The 24,938-nt window shown below is 37.5% G+C and overlaps 1 protein-coding gene across 1 annotated transcript in view; it reads left to right on the top strand.

Annotated features, from left to right (window-relative positions):
• Nucleotides 1-24,938, top strand: part of LOC150077534 (low-density lipoprotein receptor-related protein 2-like) — a 496,886-nt gene that overhangs the window by 162,888 nt on the left and 309,060 nt on the right. The window contains exons 14-15 of the mRNA XM_090385933.1: nt 2,561-2,746; nt 20,065-20,262. Coding sequence (XP_090242059.1) covers nt 2,561-2,746; nt 20,065-20,262 — 384 coding nt within the window. The remainder of the gene's footprint in view (nt 1-2,560; nt 2,747-20,064; nt 20,263-24,938) is intronic.

The raw sequence follows: 24,938 nt of genomic DNA, 5'->3' as shown, positions 1-24,938 counted from the left end.
TAAATGACCAGATGAACAACGGTACACGACACCACACAAATAAAATTCCCACACACTTTTAAATCTCTGGCTTTTCCAGTCAACTGGTTCACCCACAATATAAACTACACGGAGATGGAGGAAACCCCTGGTGCCGTTGGACCCTAAACACACTTTCACTTTCTCCACAGGCAATTCATACATGATAGATTTGAGGGCCTCCCCCCCCACAGAAAGAAATCAAGGCTTGATAAATCAGGTGAGCATGGAGGCCAGGCAATGGGTCCACCACGGCCAATCCATCGATGCCCAAAATGCCTGTTCAAATAGTCACAAACACACCTTCCATAATGGGCAGGCACCCAGTCATGTTGAAACCAAATGTTGCATCTCACATTTGCTGGAACATCGTCAAGTAACCCTGGTAGAACTTGTTCAAGAAATATCCAATATTTAGCAGAGTTCATGTGGGATGGTAACAGATATGGGCCGACTAAACAATCACCGACCATACCTGCCCACACATTTATTGCGAAGCGACGTTGTGCCGTATGGGGCACCCACCATGTGGGTTGTCGTGAGCCCACACATGAGCATTGTGCTGATTGAATAAGCCTTCCCGAGTGAAATAAGCCTCATCTGTGACCAAAATATAGGCTGGAAAATTCAAGTTTTGAACACTTTTTTGGAGAAACCACTGCGCAAAAGCCACATGTGCAGGATGATCTTGGGGGAGCAGTAACTGAACTCTTTGGAGATGAAAGGGGTGTAAGGAATCGTCGTGCCAGACATGCTGTACACTGCAACAAGACACTCCTAAGGCAGAGGCAATGGCATGTGTGCTGGTAGTAGGATTATTCTGGACGGCGTTCAACACGCTTTCTTCCATGACGGGAGTTTGCTTCGAACATGGTCTGCCTGCACTACTCCTGTTACCTCTAAATGACCCATAATCGCACAAATTTTGATGCACACGTGCAAACAAATGGTGGTCCGGTACATGTCTGTCTGGGAAGCCTTCTCCATAAATTCGTTGAGTGCCTCGTCCATTGCTCTGTTAATCCATACACTAGGTGCATGTCTGCCAGCTCACAGTTCATATATTGATGTATGCTCTTCGTGCGGCGACTACTGCTTGAATGAGTAAATCAGAAATTTTCCCTCTCGCGAACTTAATAACAGCGCAGTCTACCGACTTACGGTGACGTTTCTAGTTATGAGTTCCTATGCAATTCACATTCCTTTAGATGTTGCCTACCTCCCCTAAATGTTTGTACCAATATTTTTGAGACACCCTGTATATATATCATATTTAGAGGGCACATTTATAGTAACATAACTTCGCTCTTAATATGAATGGCACGCATGGTTTTTTTGGGCAGGCTAAGGTTACTCAGATTTGGCAGTCCCATAAATAGATGCAGAGTGGGACTAAAGTTCACTCCTAGATAATCTGGACAGTTGCCCACAACTTTTACATGTGTGCTTTCCCCTCAGTCATTCACACTAGCCTGCCATGGCTGCCATTAGTTGATACAGGAACCTAAGTTGTACATCAGATGTAGGATTGACAGACAAAGAAATAAAAATTGCCAGATTATTATTGTTGGTCAAATTTTAATGAAATGTGAGGTGTTTTTTTTTTTTTTTTTTTTAAGAACAGCCATATATAAAATTTTATGAGAATCCCTCCACTAAAGTAGTTATTACATATAGACAGACATGAAGACTAAGTGCTTTACACACATACTAACATACTTAAAATTGTGTAAAATGAAATAGAGATATTGAATTGTTTTGCTGCATTTTTAAGCACAATTCTGTTCAATTGAAACTTCCTATGTCCTTTTGATCAAATGAGATTTACAAAGCATTATTAATCAAGGAAGTAAGGTGCCTCCTAGCCAGGTGGGCAGGAGCAGTAGTGCATAGCACACGCTTCTTGATTAGACTGGGGTTTAGAGCCCATACCTACCAAATACACAGGATGTGGTAGGTCAGGGAATGACCACTGCATATTCCCAGCCTGGATAAAGAGTGAGGGTTGGCATCAGGAAGGGCATCTGGCCATAATGCCAAAACATTAAAAAAAAAACACTGACCCCATATAATAATGGGAAAGGCAAGGACAAAAAAAAAAAATTAATCAAGGAAGTCAAAAGGAACCTGAATATATTTCACTGTATTGAAATTTTTGCTAAAACAAGATTTTACCTGTAATTCTTATAACAGGAGTTTCTTTATTTCATTAATTGCTCTAGCTACAGATTTAGCAAGTTTTTCTGCTTCCTTACCCTATTAAAAGATTGGAATACAGCAAAAGGGTCATTTTCAATCTGAAGAGAAACAACCAATATGACTTTTTTTTTTCCCCCACCATATATCTTTATCGTAGAATTACATGCAATAGTGTTTCCCCCCCTTCTTTAATGATGACACATTATGTATCATTTTCCTTCCTATTTAACTCATATCTTCAAAATTTAAGAAATGAGATGAATAACAGTGATTGCCAGCTGTCCTATGATACTAACACACTGAATATGTATGTCATGTATTGACATTTTTAAAAATGTTTCAGAGAATTAATAAAAGGCCACATGGATGCAGTTGAAAGTATAGCATTTGACTTCATATCTAGAAACTTATATTGGAGTGATGCTGGTAAAGGAACAATAGAGGTTGCCACTTCAGATGGATCTGCTAGAACAGTTTTAGCAGAGAATTTGAAGAGACCAATTGATATTCTTCTCTATCCAGAAAAGGGGTAAGCAACTTTCAGCCTTTAATTTGTAATATGCAGAGAACTTACTGAATATTTATTAGTGCTATCTCAAATTGAGTGGCATAGTTGTTTTTATATAAAGTACATTCTTTTTTATAAATATGTGTGTGTGTGTGTGTGTGCGCGCGCACACACACACACACACACACACACACACACACACCTTTTCATTGATGTATTTCTTGCTAAGCGAAACAGTAAATTAAATCCCTTTATCTTTCCTCTACTAACCAAAAGAACTACGGCCACCATTTATTTTAAATCATCTTCAGAAGAAAAGTGCACAATTTGGATAAGTTTAGATTTTGAGTGCAATTATGCCACTAATAAGCTATTAGATGACCACCATAAGCTAATTGAATAGCAGTGTTTGTATTAAACTAAATTAATGAACTGTGTGCATATTCAAAGAATGAAAGGAAAGTTTGACAGCTTAAATAAAATGATTATTGATAACATAAACAAATATTTTAAATAATAATCATTTTTATTTAAGCTGTCAAACTTTCCCCTCTTTCTTTCTCACTGCAAAATATGATAGGAATAATTGCTTCCAACTCTTTAATTCAGGAGCCCACACGTGGCAAACTTTTGTTGAGCCTTATAAATATTTAATCATATCCTTAATCTTTACTGTATTTAGTTTGGGATTCAAAGCTTTCAGCATATGGTTACCAACAGGATCTTATCCAATAACATGGGCATTCAGACAACTTGATAGGACTAAAGTTAAAAGAATGAAAATTTTCTGAATGTATAGAAAACATGTCTGTTAGTAATAAAAATAATGAAATGAAGACCATAACCCACAAATTTTTGCACAGGAGATATAAACACATTTTTGTGGTGTTTCTATCTCCTCAAGTTCTGCAAAGTCAGAACTTCTAGAAAGAAGTTCTACAAAATGTCTCACATTTTTTAACCTTGGACATGTCTACTTTTGCCCAGCATGGGTTGTAGGCCAGTTCTACCTTTACCTACCATATTGTATTGAATACTATTGCTGACTATGCATTCTAAACTTTTTTTTTTTTAAAGAAACAAAATGTTAAGGTTTGCATAATTTTGCAAACAGGTGGTGGACAAAATAATGAAACTTCTGCAATAAGAATTACAGGTATGCACTAAAATGGTGGAAAGCCACCCTTTGCTTTTAAAACAGCTTTTTCTGTTTTCTGTGGAATAGATTCAAATAAATTAATCTCTTAAGTAGAATATTGGACCATTCTTCATGGAGGAATGTTTCAAGCTCCTTGAGTGACAAAGATGGAGGAAATCTGCTTCAACTCGCTTCTCCAAATATGTCCACAGTTTGTCAATAGCAATTAAGTCTGGTACTGTGAAAGCCACAAGAGATGCTTAGCCTCTGTTTCATGCTCCCAAACCAAGATTGGGCACATCTGGCTGTGTTGGAGAATTAGCATTAGTAGAGGCATTTGATGCAAGAAAGCAAGCTTATGCAGCATCAGCCAAAAAAAAAAAAAACCCACTTCCACTTCACCCCTCTGTTCGTTCAAAATACCTGTCCAGCTGAGCCTTAAACTTATTTAGGCTATCAACCTCCACTACAAGGGATGGAAGTCTGTTCCACCAACCAACCACCTGCTGGCTAAAGGCAAATTTCCGCACGTCTATCCTACATCTGTCTTTCCTCAATTTGAATTTATGCCCTCTCAGGTGATTTTTCTGAGCTAGAGGAAGAATCCCATCAGCACTGAGCATGCTCAAACCATTCAAGGCTTTATACACCTCTATCAGATCACCTCGCTGGTGCCTAGTCTCCAGACACTGTAATTTGCAAAACTTAAGCCTTTCTTCGTAAGAGCACCCCTTTGTTCCATTCTCTAATCTTGTTGCCCTTCTCTGTACTCGTGCCAGCAGCTCTACATCCTTCTTGAAATGAGGCCTCCAGACCTGTATACAGTACTCTAGGTGTGGCCTGACCATTGCCTTATACAAGGGAATAATCACCTCCTTATCCCTGCTGGAAAAATTCCTGTATATCATTGACAATACTCCATGAGCTACTCTTGCAGCCTGTCTGCACTGCTCAGAGAACTTCATATCTGCCTGCACAACCACCCCCAAGTCCCTTTCATTCTCTACCACTGTCAGTGTAGTACCACAGAGTTGATACGTTGCTCTGGGGTTGCTGTTTCCCATGTGTAGTACTTTACATTTGTCAATGTTAAACTTCATTTGCCACCTCTCAGCCCATCTGCTCAACCTTTCCAGATCCTGTTGCAGCAGCATAGTGTCCTTGACAACCCTGCCGACCTTTGTATCGTCTGCAAACTTGGACATTAAACTTGATATACCATCATCAATATCATTTATAAATACAGAAAACAATAATGGACCCAACACTGAACCCTGAGGGACTCCACTAATAACATTAGTCCACGATGAGCAGTGTCCATTGATTACCACTCTGTGTTCTCCCCCTCAACCACCCCTTTATCCATAACAGCAATTTGCCTCCAATGTCACACTGCTCCAATTTGTGTAGCAGTCTTCCATGTGCAACAGTATCAAAAGCCTTTCTAAGATCCAAGTATATAATATCAAAGCTATTCCCTGCATCCAGTTCTTTTGTGACTGCATCATAGTATCCAATCAAATTGGTCAGGCAAGACTTCCCGTTAACAAAACCATGCTGTGTCCCAGCTATAACTGAATTCTTGTCTAAATGATCCTGCAGTGCTTCTTTAACCAGTGCCTCCATTAATTTTCCTGGAACAGAAGTTAAACTCACAGGTCTATAATTACTTGTGTCAGCCTTTGATCCTCCTTTGTGAATTGGGGTCACATTTGCACATTTCCAATCTATGGGTACCTCCCCTGAGTCCAAGGAAGCTCTCATAATTATGGCTGAGGGTTTGCTTACTTCCTTTGCTGCCTCCTTTAATATAACTGGATAGATCCCATCCACCCTGGGTGCCTTTCTTGTGTTTATCTTCAACAGTTTCTCCTCCACTTTACTCCCAGTTATTTCATGATTCTGTAGCTTACTGCTAGAGTTGAATACACCTCTGACATTCCCCTCGCTGAATAACTCCTCATGTGTGAATGTCGATGCAAAATATTCATTTAGTTTGTTAGCTACCTGAGCAGGATCATCAACAGTTGACCCATCAAATTATCTTGAAGCTTTGCATTGTTTGTAGAAAACAGTGTTTGCAAGGTAATCAGTGGCAGTAATTTGTCCATTTAGGGTACTGACAGGACCTAAAGAATATTGCTGCCCAAACTGTTGTTTCTCCCCCCTTCATGTTTGATGGTTGGCACAAGACAGTCAGGATGTTGCACTTCCTTTGGTATTTGCCACACGTAAATGAAATCCTTGCCAAAATGTTTTGCTATAAACTGGATACTGAGACCCACATTAAGTTTTGCAGTTATTTTTTGAGGCAGCAGTTTTGTTTTTGGGTTACAAACCCTTTGTGTCCAGCAGTCTCTTTCACTCAGCTTCAATTTACTGCCACAGTTCATCTTAACCAGATTGTTTTTCCATACTTGGGCAATGCAGATTTCTCTTTTGAAACAGTTGCTCTGAATACATTAAACAAATCAGTTTTAGTCACTGATGCCCATGCTAAATGTGTACCAACAATTTGACATCTTTAGAATTAAGATTTGTTGGCCATTTTCTTTATGTACCTTTTTATATGATCTCTAATTAAACGTTAGCTTTTATCATCTTTCTTTCACAGAAACAAAAGTAAAAACCTGCAAGAAACAAAAGGAGAAAAAAAATCACTGCATGTTCATAAATACATCATACAGCCATTACAAAAACTACTACTTATCAAGTGTTCATTATTTTGTCCACACACTGTATGTAAAAGCAAACCAATGTTAGAGCATACTTGCAAGAAAATTACATCCTGAACACATCATTTGGACCATGGAGTTTTGGGCTGTATATAACAATCAGTGTGAATATATGTAAATTGAAGAGGGTGTGTGCATCAGAGAGATATGCACTATAAAGCTGTATGATCAGCGAGTGCACAAAAGGTTGTTAGCAATGGGGAATAGACAGGATCTTACAAACTTTATGATTTAAAGTTTGTAAGATCATAGTGTATATTTAGAAGGTGCTGCAGCAGATAGGGCAGCACATTTGTTGGTTGTTCAATTACTAGTATCATTTGAGTTTTTAACAAATGGAAAACTGTCCAGGAAATGTGTGAACAGACAACGATGGATGAACAATTACTTAAATGGAGAGTAATGAGCAGTGTGTTTAATGAAACAGTTAACCTCTGCATTTAATGCAAGAATGTTGCAATGCATTGGTACCCACACTATGCAAAGAATGCACTGAGGATAGGAAAAGCCATGAACTCTGACACCAATGATTAAATGTAACTGCACTGGTGTGATGGATGCAGGACTTTCTCTCTGTCTGAGTCCTTATTTACAATTTTCCATTTGGAGGAAACCTTAAGAGGTACTCAAAGCATCCTGTTGTATACTACACCTACAAGCTGCTGTAGGTGTGTATCACACCATTATACCACTGTGCTGAAGGTGGTATAATGGTGTAGTGCATGATTTCAAAACATTAGTTTCCTGATCTCATTGGAGGATAAGATCTGTGAATTCCAGATCTAATCTGAACTCTTTTCCACCTCTCAGGAAGTATTCAATATAAAAATAATTTGCAATATAGCATCAGCAGAAAGGAGGGGAGAAAAAACAGTTCACCCATCTGTACCCTCCAAGAATTTGTCTAGTTCTTCCTTCAATTTACTCAACCCATCCACTTCCACAACAACAGATAGAAGCCTGTCCAACAATCAACCACTTGGAAACTATTCACAGAAAAATATGAATAAGAACAAAGCTGTCATATAAAACCTTCAGAGTGCATTTTAGCTGCAAATGCACCAAGAATTCTAAAATCAATCCAACAATGAATCACTTGCTGGCTGAAAGCAAACTTCTGCACATCTATCCAGTGACCAACCTTCTTCAACTTGAATTTATGTCCCCTTGTGTGGAGTCTCAGCAAGTGGAAGAATACCATTAATATTCAGCTTCCTCAATCCATTATTCAAGGTTTTTAAACACCGCAATCAGATCTTGTCTTGAGATGCTGAAATTTGTGGAATGTGAAGCCTTTCTAGGTAAGAACATCCTTTTTTCACCTTTACCGATCTGATTGCCCTTCTCTGCACCCATCCAGCAGATATACATCCTTCCTAAAGTAAGGCCTCCAGACCTGTATACAGTACAAGATATAGCCTAATTATGGCCTTATAAAAAGGATAATCACCTTATCTCTGCTAGCAAAGTTTCTGTATAAAAGTATCCTTGAACACACATGAATCCCTTAATTTATCTGTTTTGTCCTTTGTCTTTAGAAGGGAACGTAACAAACATTGTGCAGTACGTTCCCTTCTAAAGACAAAGGACTTAAGAAAACTGAAAATCTCAAGATATTGCTTGTGGCGAATTATTTCTGTAGTTAACTACTTTTCATTCATGCAAAGAGAAGATTGTCTATTGTTTGAACAAAGTGGAAAGCCAAGACTGAATATCTGTTATAACAGAAAAAAAGAACAAGTTAATGTATGCAATGCATTACATTTCAGGCAAATTTGATACTTTTTCTTAAATTAAATGATTTTTCATTTTCTGCAATTAATAGAAATGAAAAGTAATTAACTTTTCATTTCTATTGTGTTCAGTTATAAAGTAAAGGAAGATATTTTCTCTGCTTCTGATCACAAAGTTTGTGACCTTCAGCATAAATGTAGATAAGAATAATAGTAATAAAATTAAACACAACATTAGAAATTTTTATAAGCCAGATTGACTTAAGTTAAATTCTAAATTAAAATTGGTTAATTGGGATAATGTATTAAAGAACAATCCACAAAATAATTCAATTATAATTTTTATGCAAATTGTACAGAATATCATAAAAATGACAGCTCCCATTATATCTAGAAGCACAAGTAAAATACCCATGTGGTTCAATAATGAATTGAAAAGCAAACTGAGATTAAAAGAAAAATTACATATAAAATTAAACATTCTAACTCATACTGTCAAACAATATTTCTCAACATTGCATAAAGAAATAAAACAAATGATAAAGGAACAAAATTCATATTTTGAATCTTTACAAAGTATATCCAAAGCTAATGACCTTTGTCCTTTTTGGAACCCCGTTCCCTCGATTAAAGATAACAGATCCTACATCATAACCTCTTTATTTTAATAACATAAAAGCATCAACTACTATCAAAATCATTCAGTTATTTTTAAATTATTTTGAATCAGTTTTTTCTGCAGTTTCTAAAGGCACTCCCAATTACCCATATGATTCTACTGTTGACATTTGTGGCGCCATGTGGCCTATTACAGCTCTTCATAGCGATATTAAAGAAGCATAGATAAGAGGGGATTAAAGCAGGATTTCAAAGGTTTTTTAGTAAAGTATAATTTTTAAATTGTAAAGTTTATTTTAATAAGTTTTTCCCCGTAATAGTCTGATTTATTTTTTATATTATAAATATAATTTTTTGAAAGTTTTTATTTTATTAATAATTAGTAAATTTCATAATGGTTATTACAATATCCGCCTTGAACACTTCATCAGAAGGATGAAGTTCTTCGAGCATTGGTTGCAAGGAGGGGCCATGGTGTCCTATCGGTGATTTATTGAACAATCGCTAGTAGAGATAAGGATGTCATAATCCCATTATATAAGGTTATTGTTAGACTGCACTTGGAATACTGTGTTCAAGCAGGAAGACTGCACCTAAAGAAAGACATTGCTCTTCTCGAAAGGGTCCAAAGACTGGTAACTTGCCTGGTGAGAGCGGCAAAAGGGTTTCCATATGGAAAAAGACTTTGAATATGTCGGTTGCAGAGCTAGGAGACTTGATTGAGGTGTTTAAGGCTCTGAGAGGCATATTGAAAAAATGAATAAGGAAGAAATTTTCAGTTCTAAAGGATTCTAGAACTAGGGTCCATTATTTCAGGTTATGGGGGGAGTTGTTTAGACTGGATTGCAGGAAGTTTAATTTTAGCCAGCAAGTTATAAATTACTGGAATAAGTTACCTACATGGGTGGTAGAGGCTGATAGTCTGGGGAAATTCAAAGGTCAGCTCGATAATTACCAAAGGCAAGAGGGAAATGCATAGGTTGTCCATTTCCTTTTCTCTTATTAATTTTTATTATTTTTTAAAATTTTCTTATTATTATTAATGTTTTTATTCTTATTATTTTATGTATTTTTTATTTTATTTTATTATTTTATTTATTTATTTATTTTTTTGGCTGGTGCAACATAAGCCATAGGTTTCCTTGCACCATGTGGCCATTACTAATATTTAGCTGAGCACAAAGTGTTCATGTCAAATATGAATGTTGATCTTGTCAATCTAGAGTCTGTTGTCAATCACTTAAAAAATTATCATGCTAAGGGACCTGATGGTATTGCACAAATATTTTGGAAATGCTGCTTAATAATTTGAACAGCATTTCCAAAATGTTCCAGTTTCACACTGAAAGGACAGAATTCACGGGATACCTGGTTCCTGGGCAATGTGACGCTGTCCCCCTCTTGCTAGTGGACAAAACCACTACTTGGCAGATATATAGGTATTTATGTAGATTCAGTAATTAATGTCAATATAGATAACCATTGTGAGTTAAACTTTGAAAGACTGATAGTGGGTGCCTGACGCATGGATCACTATCGTGGAGGTGGTACAGAAATGCACTATCCCCATTTGACAGAATCAAGACTGCATCTGGAATATGTGATTTCTGGAATAACATCTCATTGTGAACAGTGCTGTGGCTGTGGGCAGAGAATGGTGGTGGATGAATGTGGCAGTCTGTCTATCTTGCCAACTGGAGAGTGACAGTGGCACAAATCACCGCACAAACCACTCCGAACTTCAAGGGAAATGCCAGAAACCTCTCCACCAAGACCATTAGGCAATCATTAGTACGGCCTTCGTAGCCGAGTGGTCAGGAGCGGGAGTGCAGTAGCACACGCTCTGAGTAGACCGGGGTTCAAGCCCCTGACTGCTGAATACAGTCGATCTGCCAACCTGCACTGGACCAGCATGGCAGATTATGGTCCATTTCCCTTAGCATGAATTGTTGAGGAGGCTTCCATCCTGCAGTGGGTTGATAATGGCTGCACTTTACCTTTTTTTTTTAGTTGTAATAGGTTATGGGAGTCACTGACCCACCAGAGTCCCATTGTTAACACCACGACACAGGAATCTACATCTCAACTGGGTGAAAAAACACTGGCCCTTGGATAATTGGAGATGGGTCTCCTGGTCCAATGAGTCCCATTTCCAGTTATTTTGAACAGACGGGAGGGTGTGGATTTGGGGAACCCCTTGAGGCTATGCACCTGGCATGTCAACAAGGAACTGTTCAGGCGGGTGGATGGTCAGTAACAGTCTGGGGCATATTCAACTACCATGTCTAGACAAATCTCTGAATGGGCCAGGTTCCGTGTCCATCCTTGCTGACCACTGTGCGCCCACAGGACAATGCACATTGTCCCACTTCCAGCAGGATAATGTGCATTCCCCACAGAGCTATGGTGACTAGAACATGGTTCAAAGAGCATTTTGCAGATTTTACCACCAGGGAATGGCCTCCCCGTTCATTAGCCATTAACTCTGTGGAGCATCTTTGAGTTGCTGTGGGAAGGTCTGTTTGAGCTTTGAATTGCCCACCCAGGAATGATGGAATTAAGGACAGCGGTGCAGCAAGCATGGATGGAACTACCTGAACTAGTGGACTCGAATGCCTTGCCAAGTGACTGCCCTTATATGGGTAAATGGTGGGCCTACCAGTTACTAGGTGGTATCCCATGAATTCTGTCTACTTGGTGTACATATCTTTAACAAATCTTTAAAAGGTTAATCCTAGCTGCTTCAAAAAAGCTCATATAATGCCAATACATAAGAGGCTCCAAACTCTTAGCCAATAATTATCATCCTGTAATGCTCATTAATAACATAGCAAAAATACTAGATGTTGTTTTCATTCGTTGAGTCACAGCATGGAGGTGAGCTGTCTCCATGTTGTCAGGTCTTCAACAGCTTCAATGACCTTTCCTAGCATTATTGATTTTTCCAATGAATTGGATTGCAATAAGTGACTGAAATACGTCAATTATAGCTTGGTGATCTTGGCTACCAGTGATGTTTCTGGCTTGATATGTTCCAAAACATCTGTCCATAACTTTTACTGTCCATGGTATGCAAAGTCACTTTCTCCAGCTCCACAGTTCAAAAATGTCAATTTTTCTTCTCAGCTTTCTTTCGTTGTCTAGCTTTCATACTGTAAGTTATGGGAAACACTATAGCATTGCCGGGTGGGTAAAGTGCCTGCCTGGCAACCCAAAGGTCACAGGTTAGATTCCCACATCGGACTTGGATCAAAGTACTGTAAAAACCTTGGGAGGTGCATTATGGCCACAGAAGCCTATACGCCAAAAAAAAAAAAAAACTATAGCATTAACCATTCTGATCTTTGTAAGGCTGACGTCTTTGTCTTTCCATGCTCATATTTGTACTGCATCCAAGTGGAATTCTTTTATTGTCTTCTCCTGTCCTAGTTTTCATAATTTGTTTTCTTGATGTTAAACTGCATTCCTTTTGCTCTCATATTTAACCATTAAGATCGATTGCATTAGATCTTCCCCATTTTCTGTAAGCAGAGTTGTATCATCAGCATAACTTAAATTATTGATGTTTCTGCCCCAATTTTCACTCTCCAATTTCTGACTCATCCAGTTACAATTTTCTCATAACTGATTCAGTATACAAATTAAATAGAAATGGGGATAAGATACAGCCCTGCCATACACCTTTTCAAATTTCAAACCAGTCCATCTCCAAATGATAGACTGGTTTGAACAGTTGGTTCTGACAGTTGCTTCTTGATTGGTGTAAAATGATCTTATTAGCTCAACCAAGGGTGCCAGGTACATTTGGTTGAGCTAATAAGATACAATAAATAAAAATACTAGATACAATTGTTCAAAGAAAACTTTCTCCATGCATCAATCTAATATTGACTCAAAATCAATGTGGCTTTTGTCCTGGAGGGTCAGTTGTCACCAACTTGGCTGCCTTTTGGTAATTTACTTCCATAAATGTTGATCATGGTAACTGAGGTTGATTTATTGGACCTGTCTAAAGCATTTGACACTTTCATCACAATCAGTTAAATCTCTCTCTCTCTCTCTCTCTCTCTCTCTCTCTCTCTCTCTCCCCCCCTCCCTCGTCCCTCCCCCCTCCCCCAGCTATGCTATTTGTAGTCCACTTTTGGATTGGTTACATGATTGTGTTACAGATCATTTATATTGGATAATTTATAATGGAAATACATCATGTGAATTATCCTTTCCTATGGTAGTTCCCCAGGGATCACTGTTAGATTCTCTTCTTTTTCAACATGACATATCCCTAAACCAGAAGGTGGAAATCTTTTATTGTATGCTGATGACATTAAAATTTATAAATCCCATAACTCACTTCCTGTCTACATTAAATTTCAGACCTTGCTTGAATCCTTTTATCATTGGACCAAACTTAATAATCTACAAATAAATAGTTATTAATCATCAATGAAATAAGTGATCTTTCTCATTTCATATGGACTAAATTTCCAAATAGGCTAATAGGAGACTAGGTTTCATAAAGTTATTTTTCCTCTTTCAGCAATATCATCATTCTTCTTTTTCTTGGCGATTCCCTTCCTCTCTCTGTCTCTGGGTGGTTCAAAAATTTTTTTTTGGCTGGTGCAGCATACGCTTCGGGCTTCCTTGCACCATATGGCTATTAATAATAATACTCATTGATCCCGAGATCATGTGTCCCAAAACAAATTCGAAAAAATCATCTGGATTAAAATGATAAAGGTACTGAATGCAAAAGGATAAACTTGAGTAATTAATACAGAGCTGATTATGAGCATCTTTTAGCAAAATATCATTTAACCAACATACAGAAAAGAAATCAACTGGGGTTAAAACTAATATATAAAATGATTAATGTAAAATGTATGAACAACTCACTGACATATTGTGATGCTGTAGAATGGAGATGTATTGAATAAATGAAATGAAATGAAAGTATCAAAACTGTTAATATTTAAAATATTCAATAAATAGAAAACTGAGATTTTTTTTTTAGCCAGTTCGATACTTGAAGAAAAATAAATTTTTTCTGTAATTAAAAGCAGGAGTATAAAGGATATATATATATATATATATATATATATATATATATATATACACACACACACACACACTCCTGATTTTAATTAAAGAAACAGTTATTTATTTTTCCTCAAATATCAAACTAGCTAGGAAAAAATATCCTGGTTTTCTACACTGTTGTGCAAAACTTAAGGATCAGTCAGGTTTTCACCTGTTTTCACCTGACCTGGATATGGGAAAAGCATACTAAAGGAACCTCATGAGGTACAGAAATGAAGGAAACAAAACGGTACAGAGGGACTTTATTCAAAAATGGCAACATAGCACTGGCTGCCATGATACAGATGCATCACTGCCAAAGATGGAACAAAGGGAAGGGGTGGTGCTCAGTAGGAGATATGGCCACCCCCTAATGTCAATGCAGGTTTTTCACTGCTTGTCCATACTTAGAACAATGTTGTTGATAAATTCTTGCAGTAACATTGTGCATTCCTGTCAGCACCAGCTGGTGAACATTTTCTGGTTGGTGTGGACGTGCCTCTAGGTGTCTCCCCAGACATCCCATATGTGTTCGACAGGATTCAGATCAGTGGAACGGGCAGGCCAATCCATACAGTGTCCTCACTTTCCAAAAGCATATCAACAGCTGCAGTACAATGGGGTGTGGCTTTATCATCTATAAACACTAACTTGGACCAATGGCACCTCGGAACACACATGGGGAAAGATTACCTCAGTACAGTAGCGTGCACTGGTTACAGTACTGCCTTCCAGTATCTGGAATTGTGTATGTCAATCCAAGATAACTCCTCCCCAGACGAGAACACAGGCTGCCATATCGATTCCTTTGTGATGTTTGCGGGGTGATACAGTGTACCAATCTCTTGCCAGATTAGCTGATGTCCAGAATCGCTGCTGAGGCTGAATCTACTCTCATCAGCAAAGAGTAGCTTACCCCATTGCACTGCTGTCCAGTCCTTGTGTTTGATGCACCACTGTAAACCGTGTCTCTGATGGGCAGGTGTTAAAGGAACACAGCATACTGGCTGTCGAGCAAACAGTCCACCTTTGTGGAGTCACTTGACCACAGTAAACCGTGTATTCTGTGCAGCTGATTTGCAATGGATCCTGCTGTTTGGTGTCAGTCCCTCTTGGTCTGTAGGAGTATATAGCAGTCATCATTGGGCATTGTTTTTCATGGACTACCACCACTAGTCCTTTGAATAGCTCTGTACTTTTCATTCTGAAAGCCGACGATGCTATGAGCGATACCGAACTCTCCAGCCACACTCCTTGCACTTTGACCTTCCTTGAGCTTCACAATTATTCGGCCCTCAGTAAAGTCATCCAGATGTTCTCTGCTGGCCATTTTGTTGTCTGTAGCACTGTATGAAACCAATCGAATGTCTGTAACAATCGTGCTCACCATTCGGTAATTTGCACTTAACTGCTGCTTTTAACTGTTTGCGAGCCCTGTTATCACAATGCAAATTTTTGCAAGTGCACCAGCTTTCTACTGAATGGCCACAGTTATGCAAATTGCCACAGGCTGTTTCATTTGATTTTGTGGTTGTAACTTTTAGAAATAGTGTTGGTCCTTAAGTTTTGTGCACCAGTGTATTTAATATTTTAAATATTAACAGTTTCAATCCTTTCATTTCATTTATTCAATCCATCTCCATTCTACAGCATTACAACAAAAATCTCATTTCTTTTATGTTAAGCTTATCAAATTGTGAATATTTTAAATATCTATAATCACTTGTGCTTTATAATTGTAAAATTTTGGGGTTTTTTCCCAACTAATTTGATTTTAAACTTCAGTTTGCTTCATTGAGCTTAAAACACTTCATGAGTTTATCTTTTATATTTTTTCTTCCTTTTTAATTGTATGGTTGTATCTCTGTTATGTTGAGTATTGTACAATATGAGTTTTCTCACACTTTGCAAAAAGATAATTATAATGTGGGATGTTAAATAAACAAATAAGCAAATGTGGCTAAAAATGAATGCTGTAGCCATTATTATACAATATTTGCTTTGTACACAATTATAACATGACTGTCATTTACCTGGCTTGACATGCTGAAAATATTGGTTGGTAGTAGGGATTGCAGTACCAGTATTCCATACTATTTTTGGTACGGAAATACTGGTATTTTTGTCAGTAAAATTTCAATATTTTGGCTTTATAGCCTTAGATCCTAGAACTAAATTTAAAATTTTCATTTTAGTTGTGCATAAACAGAAATTGCTTCAAATTGCAATGTCAAGCTGCTTGTATAAATGATAATATCTGTATGTGACTGGACCTGAGCAATGGAATTTCCAACAATCAGAATTAGTGACACCTTATAGCCTCTTAATGAACAGCTTCCCAAAACTAAAAATGCAATATTACAAAAATATAATCTAAGGAAGTACAACCATTTGACATGAGTGGACAGTTTAGTTTCAAGTCAGTTTGGTGTGACATAAGCACTGGGAAAACAAAATTGTGTATAGAAGTGTTATAGGCCAAACAACTCTGAGTATAATGAACTGAACAAAAAAAAATAGTTGGCCAGTAGGAGTGTTATAGGCCATACGACTCTGAGTATAATGAAAAACTTAAAAAGATTGGGCCAGTAAATCAGATTGTCTTATAATGGGGAAATTTTAATTTCCCACATTGACTGCAACTTGTGGGTTGGTCACTCAACACTAGCAAGGCTTTTGTGGATTTACTGGATGATTGTTTTCTACAGCAGCATGTTTGGGAGGCAACTAGAGAAATTAACACTCTTGATTATCAGTAGTGATTCTTCATGCATCAAGTGTATGCAGATAGGGGAACCAATAGGTGGCAGTGATCAGTGTGCTGATGTGAGATTTACTCAAAGAGGTACCTACCATCAGGGGTAAAGGGAACAATTTTTGTTTCATAAAGGTGACTACAGCAGTCTGAGATTGTTTTTAAATTCTATACAGTGGGACCAACTGATGATGTTACCAACAGCCAATTCTAGATGGGAAGCATTCAAAGAATTAATCTTGGAAGCTATTAGGCTTTTCATAACGACTAAGAAATATTGTTCAAGGTTTAGGCCTAAATAGATCTCAGATGAACTGAGACATGTGGAAGAGAATAAAAATGCATGGAATTCATATAAATTAACAGGTGACACAGAAGCCTCTGATAGATATAAGCTGGTCTGTAATCAAGTCACAAAGGAGGTTAGGCAGGTGAAGACAGATTATGAGAAATCTTTGGCAAAGGATGCAAAGAAAAACAGCAAAGAGTTCTCTACTTATGTGAACTATAGAAGGAAAAGGATGAATCGCATTGGACCGCTTAACATAGATCAGTTGACTATTGATGATCATGCTCAGGTAGCTGATAAACTGAATGAATATTTTCTGTCTACATTTGCACACGATGGGTTATTCAATGAGGAGAATGCCAGAAGTTTATCAAATTCTAACAGGGAGCTAAGTGATTTTGTAATAACTGAAAGCAAAGTGGAGGAGAAATTGAAGTAAAACATAAGGAAGCCACCTGGGGTGGTGCTCCCAAAAACCTCTCTCAGGCTTCTTGATTCCATTCAGAAGAGGGCAGTTAGGTTAATTAATGATTCATTTCTAACAGTCTCTCCACTTGCTTTCTCATAGACGCACTGTTTCTGCTGCATGCCTCTTCTACAGATACTTCCATGGGCACTGTTCTTCTGAATTGGCTTCTATAATTCCCGCTCGGTCTTTCAAAAAAGTCCGAACACGTGCAGCCACCAGCCAACATCCATTTACTGTCCAACTTCAAACCCACAGAACCAACTTTTCATCTTCCTCATTTATTCATTCAACTGCCATTTTCTGGAACAACCTTCCTTCACACGTATTTCCTGAAAATTACAATCTACAGAAGTTCAAGTCCAATGTCAACAAATATCTTCTTTCGTCTTCTCAACCTTCAACCAGCACGGTACTAAGTACTATAGGTTGTAATACCTCTCGTGTTTGGGGTTCACATAAAAAAAATGTTATGTTATATGATATAACTTTACACATTTATTTATTTTTCATTATTTTTAAAAAATATTTCATTTTACATAGTTTTCTATTTTAAATTCAATTTTTATGTAAAATACTATTATTATTCAAAAAAATACTAAAATACTAAATTTTTTTTTAATTTTGCTGTAGTTTTGCAGTCACTAGTTGGTTGCCTGCCAACTGGTGACTGCATACCAGTGACTGCACATTAGTGCTACCTACACATTAGGTGGCTCTAATGTGTAGCTGTGATGATTGCTTTTAGCATTAGTAGAGGCATATGATGCAAGAAAGCAAGCTTATGCAGCATCAGCCAAAAAAAAAAAACTCCCATTTCACCCCTCCATTCATTCCAAGTACCTGTCCAGCTCAGCCTTAAATTTATTTAGGCTATCAACTTCCACAACAAAGGATGGAAGTCTGTTCCACCAACCAACCACCTGCTGGCTAAAGGCAAACTTCCACATATCTATCCTACATCTGTCTTTCCTCAATTTGAATTTATGCCCTCTCAAATGATTATTCTGTGCAAGAGGAAGAATTTAATCAGCATTGAGCATGCTCGGAGATGATGAAATTCTTCCTCTTGCTCAGAATAATCATGTGCTCTTGCTCAATAGTTTATAAATATAGTTTTAATGTTTATTTTAAATTCTTTTGTGAAACTAGAGTATTGTGTGATAAGGTTCATCAGATTTGACTATTTATAATCATAGAAAGGTAATATTTATGCTAACTTTACAATGTCTGTTTTGGCAGTTATAGCATTCTTTGTTCTAACTGTCAATTCCAGCTATCTATGCTAACTGTCAATTCCAGCATAGGCAGCTGGAATTGACAGTTAGCATAGGCTGCTGGTATTTGAAAATCTGCTTTTTAAATTCTACAAGTTATGGATGCATGGGACTTTAATTAGGTGGAGGCATTTGTCACATCGATTAGTTGATTATCTAATTTTGGGACAAAATATCACCTTATCGGAAAAGATATAGATTTTTAAAGACTTGAGCTTCAATTAGTTAAGGCATATACAGCCTTATAATAGTGCTACCACTGGAAAAAGACTTACCGGTCTACTCCACTGTTATTCACCAGAAAACTTTATGAATGAGCTCAAGAATAAATCTATGATGCTAGGAAAGGTCAGTGGAACAAGCAGAAGAGATCAGCAAAGAACACGCTGGCTCAAAACCAAGAGCAACACTGGCACAAACATGAAGGATGTCGAAGAAGTTGTTGAAGACCAGACAGCATGGAGGCAGCTCACCCATAAAGTCGACTATGACTGAACGGATGGAAACAACAGTTGGTAGGTATAAATGGCATTATTGCCATTTTTAAATAGCATGTACACCTTCAATCTTCCCCCACCCAATGTATTTTTATGCCAAAACAAGCAGTCCATACAATTGTCTGCTTGAAGCAAAAAACTTGTTTAACAGGATGGAAGACAAGATCAATGAAGAGAAAGCTCAGCAGACTTTTGGCTCAGAGGCAACTTCTAAAGCTTCTCAGTCAATTTTAAAGTTTTTCAATCGTAGAAAAAGCAATGAGAGATAACTACAGTGTTAAGAAGAAACTACTCGGAAAAGGATAGCAGCAAAATTGATCTTGAATAAATAGAAGTTATTTTGTAAAACTCATTGTCAGTAATCCTTGAATGGCCCTTGTATATTTGGTATGCATAGTTATTTTTAATTATCCCAAGAATTAAGTTTAAAAGTTAATGTTCAGCCTTTATTAATGTAATTCTTAGCGGGGTTTTTTCTAGTTCACATTTGTAAAGTGAAAAATGTTTTCTAAAACTGCAGATGGGTTTCTAATATCTGCCATTCTTAGGAGAAAAAAAAAAATCTGCTAGCATAAATTGTTAGCATACATCAAAATTTGATTTAAAAAAAAAAAAAAAAACCATTTATTCCAATATTCATATCAGTTCAGAATGTCAAAGTTGAAATGCATTTTTTTTTTTTTTTAAATGATGTAAGAAGCACTTTTTTTTTTCCCCCATTATAAAAACAACACTTACCTTGGTTCTATTTTCAGGATAATGTTTGTGGCAGTATTTCATTATGATCAGTACATCATAGTTATTGATATGGATGGTAAAAACCAAAGAGAACTTGTCAGTAGTACAGGCTATCCTTTATCACTTTCTCTTGATCATTTGGAAGGCAAACTGTTTTGGGCAGAAGAACAACATGGGTCTGTCCATTCAATGGATTTGATTGGAGCACCAAGAAAGTGAGTACTGTATGGACTATGTGAACTTTAAACTAATAGCCAATCAGAAAAAACGAAAGTTCTTCACCTGTACACAACACCAATTCTTTGTAGCCTACCTCCTAGTGAGCTAAAGCACCATGAAAAAATGATCATTCATTTATTTACTGTATGATAGCATCCAAGTCTTATAGAGATTAAGGGATGTTAAAAGCTATAATGCATCATTATAAAACAGTAGTTCCCAAACTACTGAGATCTATGGACCCCTTCAAAAAATCAAACCAAGTTTGCAACTGTGTGTGCACGTGCACACTGGGTTTTCTGAAAAGAAAATTCAAGGTTCTATGTTTAAAACAACATTTTTATTTTTAACATAAATAAATAATAACTATTTATCAATTTTGCTATACATAAAACAAATAATTTGACCAGTTTCAGAGGATCCATTTTGCAGACCCCCTGGAACTGATCTATGGACCCCCAGGGGTCCGTGGCTCCAGTTTGGGAAACGCTGTTATAAAATTTTTTTTTTTTTTTTTTTTTTTTTTGGATTATGAAATATACTGTGTTCTTGGAAAACTGTAAATTGATTGATGTATAAAAAAAATTGCCAGGTTTGAATAATTATCATTTATTTACACATTTCTGCCAATAATTTATCCAAATCTTTTCAACTTTATTCAGACTGCCCACAGAACACTAGGTGGGAATTTACTCCAAATTTCTGCACTCCTACTCTGCAGTTATAAATTTATGGCCCCTTAAAGGTGTGTGCCATCTGAGAAATAGTAAAGTTGCATTCAGTTTATTTAGCCTCTTAAATTTCATCTACTTGACATAGGTAACTACGAAGATGCTTAGTTTCCAAAGATTGCATTTTACAGAGGGCCAGGATTTCTTGATAAGAATATCATTTTAGGTCTTCAACTAATTTTGTTGCTTTTTCTCTATGCCCTTTCCACCAGATCTCTCCTTCCAATTTTTGTGAGGTGATCTGATTGAGGTGTATTAAACTCTGGCAGTAATCTAGATAATCTTGTAATAACTGAGAGTAAAGTGGAGTCTAAATTTGTTGAAGATAAACATAAGAAAGGCAACTAGGGTGGATGGAATCTATCAAGTTATATTAAAGGAGGGGGCAAAGGAAGTAAGAAAAACAATTAGCCATAATTATGAGAACTTCCTTGGACTCGAGAGTTACCCATGGACTGGTGATGTACAAATGTGACCCCAGTCCACCAAGGAGGACCAAAGGGCGACAAGTAATTATAGACCTGTTAGTTGAACTTCTGTTCAGGAAAATTAATGGAGGCACTGGTTAAAGAAGCATTGCAGGATCATCTAAACAACACTTGTTATAGCTTGGACACAGCATGGGTTTGTTAAGGGAAAGTCTTGTCTGACCGATTTGATTGGATACTGATGTGGCCACAAAGGAACTGGATGCAAAGAGTAATTTTGATATTATATATTTGGATCTTAGGAAGTCTTTTGATACTGTTACACATGGAAGACTGCTGCACAAATTGGAGCAGTGTGGCATTGGAGGCAAATTGCTGAATGGGATGGTTGAATGGGAGAAGACAGTGGTAATCATTGGACACTGCTCTTTGTGGACAAATGTTTTCAGTAGAGTGCCCCAGGGTTCAGTGTTGGGCCCATTGTTTTGTGTTTATTAGTGATATTTATTGTGGTATAACAGGCTTAATGTTCAAGTTTGCAGATGATAAGAAGATCGGCAGGGTTGTTAATGACAGTTCACTGCTGCAACAGGATCTAGAAAAGTTGAGCAGGTGGACTGAGATGTGGCAACTGAAGTTTCACATTGACAAATGTAAAGTACTGCATATGGGAAGCAGTAACCCCAGAGTAACGTATCAACTGTGTGGTACTACATTGACAGTGGTAGAGAGCGAAAAGAAATGGGGGGGTAATTGCGCAGGCAGATAAGTTTTCTGAGCAATGCAGATGGTCTGCAAGACTAGCTCATGTTGTCTTGTCAATGAGATACAAGAATTTTTCTAGCAGGGATAAGGAGGTGATTATCCCCTTGTATAAGGCAATGGTCAGATCACACCTTGAGTACTGTATACAGGTCTGGAGGCCTCATTTTAAGGATGTAGAGCTGTTCGAATGAGTACAGAGAAGGGCAACAACAGAAGGGCCAAGAATGGAACGAAGTTTTGCTCTTACGAGGAAAGGCTTATGCTTTGCAAATTAGTGTCTAGAGAACAGGCACCTGCAAGGTGATCTGATTGAGGTGTGTAAAGCCTTGAAATCCCATCAGCATTGAGCATGCTCAATGCTGATGGGATTCTTCCTCTTGCTCAGAATTTCCTGAGAGGGCATAAATTGAGGAAAGACAGTTGTAAGATATTTGTGCAGAAGTTTGCCTTTAGCCAGTGGGTGGATGGAACAATCTTCTGTCTGTCATTGTAGAAGTTGATAGCTTAAATAGATTTAAGGCAAAACTAAAACATTTGGAGCAAGTGGATGGGTGAAATGAGGTCTCTTTTTTTTTTTAGCTGATGCTATATAAGCTTGCTTTCTTGTATCATGTGCCTTTGCTAATGCAATCCACTATGTATTATTAAAGATGTAGCTTAATCAATGTCTTATACAATGGGATAATCACATCTTTGTCCCTGCTGGCAAAGTTACTATATATTATCAACAGAACTTCCATGGGCTATTCAAGTAGCCTGTTGCTAGAGTTTCATGTCTCACTGGACAATTAACCCTGTCTTTTTCCTTTTTAATTACCTCAAGCTTAGTTCAACCCAAATGGATTGCCCTAAGACCGATATGGATGTCAGATGAAATGAGAATCATGGCAGAGAAGAAAAATGTGTAGGATGCATATTAAATTATCAGGTAAAACTGAATTGGTAGATATAATCTAGTCTGTAATTAAGTCACAGCCGACCCGGCTAGCCGGGTAGGTAAAGCGCCTACCTGGCAACCCTAGGTCGCAGGTTCAATTCCCGCCTCGGGCTGGATATCACGATGGTGCTGAACCAACCGGTTGGTTGGATATCCCGGCCATGGTACACGAAGGAAGCAAGAAAAAACTGGTTTCTTCGTGTATTAATCACATTATACGAAATAAAAATTAAGTCACAAAAAGAGGTTAGGCAAGTGAAGGTAGATTAAGAGAGATCTTTGGCAAAGGATGTAAAAAAAAAAACAGCAGATTTCTTTACATGTTAACTCTAAAAGGAAGGTGATGAATCAGATTAGGTCAACTTTGATATAAATGGTTCGACTGTTGATGATCCTGCTCGGATAGCTGACAAACTGAATATTTTTCATCTATATTCACACATGAGGAATTCTGTAGGGAAGTGGAGGATAGAAGCTTATTACTATTAGTTGAGGCATATGATGCAAGAAAGCAAGCTTATTCAGCATCAGCCAAAAAAAAAAATCGTTCCCATTTCACCTATCCTGTCACTCCAAATGTTTGTCGAGGTCAGCCTTAAATTTATTTAAGCTATGAACTTCCCTTCCACAACAACAGATGGGAGTCTGTTCCACCATTCAACCATCCACTGGCTAAAGGCACATATTTTACAACTGTCTTTGCTCAATTTGAATCGATGCCCCCTCAGGTTCTTGATCTGAGCAAGTGGAAGTATCCCATTAGCATTGAGCCTGATCAAACCATTCAAGGCCTTATACACACATCAATTAGATCACCTCACAGGTGCCTAGTCTCTAGATGATAGAACTTGCAGTAGTTAAGCCTCTTGGTAAGAGCATCCCTTTGTTCCTCTCACCAATCTTGTTTCCTTTCTCTGTACTTGTTCTAGCAACTGTACATCCTTCTTAAGATGAGGCCTCCAGACCTGAATGCAGTACAAACAATCAATGATATATAGGAATCAAAATTCCTATACATCTTTGACAAAAACTCCATGACCTGCTCTGGCAGTCTATCTCCACTGCTCAGAACTTATTAAACTAACAGTGGTTTAATGATTTTGTAATAACTGAGAGCAAAGTGGAGGAAAAATTGAAGTTTAATATAAGAAAGGCACCTGGGGTGGTTGGGATCTATCCAGTTATATAAAAGGAGGTGGCAAAGGAAGTAAGCAAACCCTTAGCTATAATTATGAGGGTGTCCTTGGACTCGGGAGGTCTCCATGGACTGGAGATGTGTGAAATGTATTCCCTATTCACAAAGGAGGATCAAAGGGTGACAAGAGCAATTACAGATCTGTTAGTTTAATTTCTGTTCTGGGAAAAATAATGGAGTCATTGGTTAAAGAAGCATTACAGGATCATCTAGACAAGACTGCAGTAATAATTGAGACACAGCATGGGTTTTTAAGGGGAAAGTCTCTTGTCTGACAAACTTGATTGGATAATATGATGTGGTTATAAGGGAACTGGTGCAAAAAAAAATTATATCATATACTTATATTTCAAGAAATATTTGGTACTGTTGCATATGGAAGACTACCATACAATTTCGAGCAGTATGGCATTAAGGAAAAATTGGCACAATGGAAAAAAGGGTGGTTGAGTGGGAGAAAACAGAGTGGTAATTAATGGACACTGCTCTTCATGTACTAATGTTATTAGTGGAGTTCCCCAAAGGTCAGTGTTGGGACCATTGATTTCTGTATTTATCAATGATATTGATGAAGGTATATCAGGCTTAATGTGCAAGTTTTCAGACAATACAAAGT

Source organism: Mastigoproctus giganteus, chromosome 12 (assembly GCF_048544385.1).
Source record: "Mastigoproctus giganteus isolate SK-2022 chromosome 12, ASM4854438v1, whole genome shotgun sequence".
Taxonomy (NCBI): domain Eukaryota; kingdom Metazoa; phylum Arthropoda; class Arachnida; order Uropygi; family Thelyphonidae; genus Mastigoproctus; species Mastigoproctus giganteus.
Note: the sequence above shows the minus strand (reverse complement) of the source record. Positions and strands in the feature narration are given on the sequence as shown.